Source organism: Mus pahari, chromosome 5 (assembly GCF_900095145.1).
Source record: "Mus pahari chromosome 5, PAHARI_EIJ_v1.1, whole genome shotgun sequence".
NCBI classification, from domain to species: domain Eukaryota; kingdom Metazoa; phylum Chordata; class Mammalia; order Rodentia; family Muridae; genus Mus; species Mus pahari.
Window position 1 is genome coordinate 39,132,551 of NC_034594.1, and position 8,669 is coordinate 39,141,219.

The 8,669-nt window shown below is 43.8% G+C and overlaps 1 protein-coding gene across 1 annotated transcript in view; it reads right to left on the reverse strand.

Annotated features, from left to right (window-relative positions):
* Positions 1–8,369, reverse strand: part of LOC115064025 (islet cell autoantigen 1-like protein) — a 25,162-nt gene extending 16,793 nt beyond the window's left edge. Inside the window, 5 exon segments of the mRNA XM_029538677.1 lie at positions 17–54; positions 2,059–2,148; positions 3,615–3,713; positions 5,800–5,925; positions 8,340–8,369. Coding sequence (XP_029394537.1) covers positions 17–54; positions 2,059–2,148; positions 3,615–3,713; positions 5,800–5,925; positions 8,340–8,369 — 383 coding nt within the window.
* Positions 8,370–8,669: the final 300 nt, after the last annotated feature.

Consider the following 8,669-nt stretch of genomic DNA (forward strand, 5'->3'; position numbering starts at 1 on the left):
GAGGGATTTGGTTCTTCGCTCTCTTCTCTTCTCTCTCTTCTCTTCGCCCTTTGCCTGTTGGAAGCTTATGCTCTCCCTCTCAAGAGCATTAAAGCTTTGCTGCAGAAGGATCCTGTTTGTGTGCCGCGTCGTTTCTTGCTGGCGAGAAGGTAGCGCGGGACAAGGGACTATGTCAGGATTGTAGGCACTGGGCCAAATACAAGGTTGAATATTCCTAATTTGGAAATCTGAAATTCAGAAATTCTTTATCACAAGTAAGAACTTCTTTTATCATAACAAGACTTGTTTTTATATACACACTATTTAGAGTACTATCTCCATCGGATTCACACCATTTCCTTTCCTCTGTGCCTATGTCTCCCTTTCAGCAATGACTTCTAAAAGAAGGGACGCAGCGTAGGCTTATGTGGAAATGTCTGGAGCCTTTGCTCTCAGTTGTGTAGCTAATACTCTTCCTGACTTTTACTATGGCTTAGAGTATTGCCCAAAGACTCTGGGGCTTTTTAAAAACTTTATTAAAATTATCCTAAACAGTTAAAAATATAGAAGAAAACAGAAATGAATTTCATGTTTAGTTTTGGATTCATCCCTAAGATATCTCATAATGTTTATGCAAATATACCAAAATTCTTTTAAAGTCTAAAAACTGGAACACTATACAAACATCATGAATAAATGTTCCCGGCCCTGAAACTCTTAGGCCATAGAGATTGGCATTTCAGTTTCATACACGGTAGGGTAGGTATGGCACTTACTTAACACATAACTAAGAACTAAGAGGTGAACATCCCACACAAAATGTGGTACAGGTGACATTTTCCAAAGAAGGCAAGACAGACTAGCCTATAATGTCCCCAGCCAATGGTAATTGTAGACATTTATAGTATCCATCCAATATGGTAATTTAGATATTTATAGTATTCACCTAGTATGGTGATCTAGATATTTATAGTATCCATCTAATATGGCAACTGCAGATATTTATGGTATCCATCTAATATGGTATTTTAGAATACCCACACAATAAAGAGTGGGGTACAGGAGCTGAACAGAGATTGAACCATTATTCCTGGTCATGACTTCATATTTGTCAGTATTGAAGGCTAGTTTAATATTTCTTTAAAGACACCTAAAAACCAATACAGTATCCTTTTAAAAAATAACTACAGCCAGGCAGTGGTGGCACATGCCTTTAATCCCAGCACTTGGGAGGCAGAGGCAGGCAGATTTCTGAGTTCCAGGCCAGTCTGGTCTACAAAGTAAGTTCCAGGACAGCCAGGGCTACACAGAGAAACCCTGTCTCTAAAAATCCTTATAGAGTAAATAAGACGTAGGATTGGGATTAAATGTCCAATGATAGTGTATATATGTGTGTGTGTATATATATATATATATATATATATATATACATATATATATATATATATGATTTTAAAAATATTTTTAAGATACACTGTTGCTGTTCTCAGACACACCAGAAGAGGGTATCAGATCCCATTACAGATGGTTGTGAGTCACCATGCAGTTGCTGGGAATTATGAATTCAGGACCTCTGAAAGAGTAGTCAGTGCTCTTAACCACTGAGTCATCTCCCCAGCCCCCTGTGTATAACATTTTTAAACAACTTAGCTTCATTCAAGTTTAATTTATACATACAAACATTTAGTTTGGATTCCCCATAGAGAATATGCTTGGATCACCTTCTTCTCAGGAGTCTCTGTGACTCCTGGGCTCTCGGAGTTGTTGCTGTCTTAGCCAGTTTGCTGAAGACAGGAGGGGAGCCACAGAGAAGCAGGGCAGAGCCAGGGAGCAGGCCTGTGTGGGAAGCAGTCTTTCCCCGGGACAGAACCTGGAGCAGTCGCCACAGCTCACTGGACCTTTGGCATCTCCTTTGCCTACCATGTTAACAGCAGGGAAAGATGTTTGTGTTGTTTGGGGAAATGACACAGTATAAACATTTGCTGAGCTGGAGAGGAGCGAGCCAATGACTATTTATCTCCATGTGTGTCACAGGATGGCACCCCGGATTCCATAGCACCAGAGGCAGCTCTCGCCTACTTACTTATTGAGGTCTGTAGTGAGACAACTGCCTTCTGTTTGTTCCTCTTGGTAATCTGCAGTGAGATTGCCTGGAGTGTCTTGTAGTCGCTAAGGAAACAAAATTTAATGTTAAGTAGATTAAAAAAAAAAAAACAAAAACATTTCTCTTTACAACCGAAAGGAGAATAAAAATTTCAGACACTATAAAACAGAAAGTCCAGAGCCGAGAGTGAGAAGCGTGGGAACGTGGGATGTGCCCTGTGCACTGAGCCCCACGTACACAGTTCCTCCTGGCCACCTGTGGAGCCACACACAGCTGTGGCACGCCTTAGAGGTAGGTCCAGAGAAAACACGCTGCATTCCCCGCCTGCACTGCAATCCTCATCATAGAGCTAAAGATGTTCTGTCTAGATTCTGAGTGGAAATTAGGCACGGAATTTGCCTAATACATAACACATTATTGACTAAAGCATTTCTTATAGAAAAAATTAACTTTAATCAAAGGCAGCTTTGGGCTGAAAGATATTATCTCACAAAATAACTTAAAAGATGGGCGAGGTGGGCAGGCTTATGTCTTTAATCCCTTTCTGAGCACTATGTGAGTTCAAAGCCAGCCTGGTCTTCAGAGTGTTCCAAGCCACGCAGGGCCACAGTGAGACCCTGACTCAAAAAGGAAAAGACTTAAAAGGAGACTGAAGAGCTAACTCAGCAGTTAGGAGTATGTACCGTTCTCCAGGGAAGCCAAGTTCAATTCCCAGTACCCATATGAGGCCACCTGTGACTCCAGCCCCAGGGAGATCAGACATCTCTGGCCTCTGTGGGCATCTGGGCAAGAGTGCACGCCCACCCCCACCCCCTTCAATATTGTTAAAAAAAAAAAAAAAGATGACTTTAAAAATCTGTCACCACCATTTGATGCAGCTGAGGTAAGAATGGTGAGTTAAAGCTGTCCCACCAGGACCGAAGAGATGGTTATCACAGTGGGACCGTTTTGAAGAAGCCTCAAGCAAACTGAGCACCCTTTCATATTTCACATATCCATGCACGGAACAAGGACCTCTCCTCACGCTTGTCTCTGCAGCTACAGTGGCATCCATGGCAGGGTCAGGAACCACATCTGTGGACTTCATATCTTTTATTACTAAACTTCACTTTCTAAAAATCGTTTTTTTTTTTTAAGGATTTACTTTTAACTGTGTGTGCAGTGCCACGGAGCACAGAAGAGCGCGCTGTTAGGCCCGGGAGCTGGGGCTATGGGAGCTGTGAGTCACCCAACACAGATGCTGGGAACCAACCTTGGGTCCTGCGCAGGAGCTCAGTTCTTCCATTCTGAGCCGCTGCCTCCAGCCCCAGAGCTTCCTGTCACTTGCCTGTCACACTGGCACCTCAGTCCACAAGAGGCCTGCGTATCTTAGTGTTCCTGGCAGTTTCTGGAACCTTGGCAGGACTGATCCTCAGGAGTGGGGAATGTTGCCAGTGTTTCAGGAGCTTGAAACTAGGCCCAGCAAAGGGCAGTTTTAGGTCATCACCTAACCGACGTGACTCAGCTAAGCAGGAGGGCCTGGGAGACAGACCTTGAGAGCCCGGAAGTCGTACGGATGAAAGCCAGCGCAGGCCTCTTGGATTTGGGTCATCATTTGAGCTGCTTTCTCCCAGAACCCAAGCAGTGTTCTCTGCAGAAACAGAAAAGACAACAGTCCTGTTCTGCCCGCCCGCAGCCGGTTTGGGGCTGACTCCTCACTGCTGTGCTGCTCGGGAACTGACCCACTGTCTGAGCACTGGGATCAGAAAGAACAGTTCTTCATTAAAGTGAGCCCTGCGTCTGTATGTGTACATGCACATGCCCGGCTGTACACAGCACTGGAATGTACCTACAGGATGCATACAGCTCATATAAGAGAAAGAAAAGCGGCACCAATACGAATACCTCGAAATCTAAGATCATAAGCACAAGAGGCATGGAAACATCAACCTCTGCAGAAGGGACACATGGAATGTTTATGTTAGCATATGTAAATAATGCACACACACATGCTTGCATGGGTGTATGAGGATGCGTGGATGCATGTCTTTGTGTGTATGTGTATGTCAAGGAATGCCTATAGAGATCAGAAACAAACTTGTGGGAATTGGGTCTCTCAAGCCACCATGTGGGTCCCAGGGGTCAATGCCAAGTCGCCAGGCGAGAGGGCAGCACCATCACCTGCCGGGGATCTTGCTGGCCTAGAAGAGTCTTTTTTTATGCTTTGTTTTGCTTTGTGAGGCAGGGTTTTACTCTGTAGCCTTGGCTGGCCTAGAACTTGCTATGCACACCAGGATGTCCACAACACAGAGAAATCTACCTGCCTCTGCAGTGCCTGGATTAAAGGTGTATGCCACTCTACTTGGCCCATAGTACCTATTCACTTGAGAAAATAATACTAAATTTGGCCTTTTATTTAGGTCTCAACAAAGACTTGGCCCTAGAAATATGTTATTTAGGGCTGGAGAGATGGCTCAGAGGTTAAGAGCTCTTCCAAAGGTCCTGAGTTCAATTCCNAGCAACCACATGGTAGCTCACAACCATCTGTGATGAGATCTGACGCTCTCTTCTGGTGGGTCTGACCACAGCAACAGTGTACTCATGTGTAAATATAAAATAAATAAGGTCTTTTTTTTTTTTTTAATGTGTTATTTACCTAACTGAGGTAATTTGTGATTTACCTGCTGCTTCAAGATACCTGTTCCAGGCCAAAGGTTGAGAGGAAAGAAGAGAAGTGCCGAGCTCACAGCTGTGAGGCTCCAGCCTGACACTGTCTTCGCTTTCAAGGACATCTTTCCTTGCATAGTGCCAACCTGAATCAGGGGCACTGCTCTAAGACAGCAACGAGTGACCCCTTCTTTCACTAACCCTTTCTACTGGCTGTCCACGAAGGCCCGTGGAGTCTGCAATCACGGCTTGTAAGTAGCTAGCACTCATTGTCCACTTTTCACATGTGATTGAGGGCAGTGTATACCAGTGAGACTTAGAGGGTAGTGGATGGCACAGGCAGCAGCTTGGCAGGGGGAGAGGCACACAAGGTCGAGATGTGGTAAACTGCTTCAAATCATAGTATGTGTAACCAGAAGTATCGAGTCCTGGTGTTACTCCCTCACCACCCCAGCCTCTGTTCCTTTGTTTGTTTGTTTGTTTCTCTTTTGGTTTGGTTTGGTTTTTTTTGCTTTTTGTCTGTTTGTTTAGAGGCAGGACTTTGCTGGATAGCCTTAAGTGTTCTGGAACTCACTTTGTTGACCAGGCTGACCTCAAACTCAGAGATCTGCCTGCCTCTGCCTCCTGAGTGCTGGGATTAAAGGTGTGTGCCACCACACCCAGCTTTCAACTTCAGAAAGTCCCTAAGTCTTTCACTGTGCTAGGACTCAAGAGAGAAGTGTGAAATTACAAGACAGATGGTTTCTGTTTGTTTGTTTCAAGACAGGGTTTCTCTGTGTAGCCCTGGCTGTCCTGGAACTCACTCAGTAGACCAGGCTGGCCTCGAACTCAGAAATCTGCCTGCTGCTGCCTCCCAAGTGCTGGGATTAAAGGCGTGCGCCACTATTGCCGGACGACAGATGGTTTCTAAGTGTCCCTTCAGTCAGAGCTTTTCAGGTCCCTGTCACAACCTCAACGGTCAAAGGAAGGGGAGCAATGATATAAATTTTCTCACACCATTACACAACTTTCAAAAGGGAATCTCACCACTCACCCTTACTGCAAGGACATGCTAACCATGGATCAAGTACCTGGTAGGTAGTGAGTGAGTGAGATAGCATATTGCAGCGACTAGCTCCCAGCAAGTCCACTTTTTGACAGACATCCTTCTTTAACTTGTCAAAAGAATCTTTGCTGTTTCTCACTTGATTCTGTACCTGCAATCACAAAAATGTCAGTTATTATCAACACCAAAGATGGATATTTAATGGGTCTGAAATAAATTTTTCTCAGACACATGGAATCATAACACGTGGAATCCTCTTCTCTGTATGTTTATCATATCCTGTGGTTAATGATGGATACTTTAGCTATCTTTGATAACTGTAGGAGAGTCTTTCTCATATCCATCTCTTTTTAAAACATTTACTTATGTTGCAGTGTGTGTGTGTGTGTGTGTGTGTGTGTGTGTGTGTAGGTAGGTCAGAGAACAGCCTGTGGGAGGAGGTTCTCTCCTTTTACTATGTGAATTCTGAATATCAAATCATCAGGCTTGGCAGCGAGTGCCCCGCCCTCTGAGCTAGCTCACTGCCACTCCAATAGCTGTCCCATAGGTCAGAGATAAAAAATGAAAATCATATAGTTGAGAAGAAAAAATGTATCCCAGATAAATATCTGAAATGTTTAGGATTATGTACAGCATTTAGCTAATAGAGGAAGAAGAAGACAAAAAAATAAAAGAAGAAGAAGGGCTGAGGAGATGGCTTGGTAGGCAAAGATCCCTGCCACCAGGCCTGGTGACCTGGGCTTGATCCTTGTTGACCCACAGGGTGAAAGGCAAGAACCAATGCGCAGAAGCTGTCTTCTGTATTTTCTGTATTCACAAGCATCCTATGGCGTGTGCTCACACACACAATAAAGGAATGCTTGTCATACAAAGTGTAGCCAGGCAGTGGTGGCGTATACCTCTAATCCTAGCACTCAGGAGGCAGAGGCCGGGGGAGCTCTCTGAGTTCTAGGCCAGCCTGGTCTACAGAGTGAGTTCTAGGTCAGCCAGGGTTACACAGAGAAACCCTGTCTCCAAAACCAGTCAACCAACCAAATAAGCATACAAACAAACAATATTTAAAGATGAACATATTTTAGTGGTATGTATGCATCTCATAAACAATAAATAAAAATTACATTTTATAATAAAAGTAAAATATAATAAAATGTTTAAAAATGTAATAAAAAGTAATAAACATTTTAGAAGAATAAGTAGAAGCCATAGTAAAATGTTGGGAGACATTAATATTTCTAAATCATTAAGGAATATATATATATATAAATTATTTCTTAATAAATGTCATTGGATAATTACTGACTTTTGAAGATGTTTATTCATGCATTGACAACTAATATTTACAAGTTGTCTAGTTTATGAAACACTATTCTAGGAACTGAGACACTATGGCAAGCAAAACAAATGTTCATGTCATCGTTGTCAGGTAGGGAGGGGTGGGAGAGGGACATAATTACAGGAGAAACTCTGCCCAGAACACAGACAAGTGAGGGGACTCAGTGACCATCGGGTGCTCAGAAGGCCCCTGGCCAGCGGGAGGTTTGTGCTGGACAGCACGACTGTGACCAGGCTACCCCAAGATTCTTGGGGTAAGTAGTCCACCACAGGGAAGGGTTCCCGAGGAAGAGACAGGTAGAGCAGAGCCCTGGGGGCACAAGAAGTAAGAATAAGAAGAATAAGAAGACTGTGTGGAGATGAGGGACCAGACCTTGCAGGATTCTGAAAGGAACCGGATAGAAATCTGGTTGGTTTTTGGTGTTTTGTTTTGTTTTGTTTTTCCTTCCAGATAAGAGTTTTTCTGTGTAACAGCCCTGGCTGTCCAGAAACTCTCACTCTGTAAACCAGGCTGTCCTCGAACTCACAGAGATCACCTGCCTCTGGCTCGTGAGTGCTATGATTAAAGGTGTGGCCACCATAGCCAGGCAGGAATCTGTATTTTTGTTCTGTTTTCACTGAAGTGAAACTCATGTGCTATACAGTCAACCATTTGAAAATGCAGACCTTGGTGACACTTGTGCTTCATGGTGGCATCCAGCCACTTTCCGGACTAAATGTTATTAGCAAGGATTGTAACCGGGTTAGGACAGGTCAGGTATTCACCTAGTTCCCAGGGCTGCTGGGAGTAATCAATGACTTCTGCTTAATAGTCACCTTGACACGACTGGAACCGTTTTGGAAGAAGGAACTTCAATTGAGAAAAACGCCCCCCATCCCACACAGATGGGCTGGGGGTGAGCCTGTGGGGCATATTCTTGATTGGCATGTGAAGGTACCGCTCACCGTTTTAGTACCTGGGCTAATGGTCTCAAGTGCTGTAAGAAAGAGACTAAGCAAGCCACAAAGAACAGACCTCCGGCAGGCAGGCAGGCAGGCAGGCAGGCAGGCAGGCAGGGCTCCTCTGTGGCCTCTGCTCAGCTCCTGCCTCCAGGATCCTGCTCTGCTTCAGTTCCCATCCAGATTCCTCTGTTCTATAGAACTGTAAGCTGACAAGACCCTTTCCTCCCTAAGTTGCTTTTGGTGTGGTGTTTTATCACAGCAACAACAGAACTAAGACACAAGACAAGTCACTTGCAGTGTCTGGTACAGGGGAGGCGCCATCAGCATTAAACACTGTGACTTTATTATAGGTTTATATAGGAAATGAATTACTGAATGAATTTTAATATGCATATATAGTGAATTTAAAGTACACATACATATATATATGTTTGTGTATACGTGTGTTTGTGTGTGTGTGTGTGTGTGTGTGTGTGTGTGTGTGTATGGACTCTACCAATGAGCTGCATCTTCATCCATAGGGGATATAATTTATAATAAATTTATTTAACAAAATATATTTACAAGTACTGTAGCAGAATGAAAAATTTAATAATCTCCACTTCTCATTAGAACTAAGAA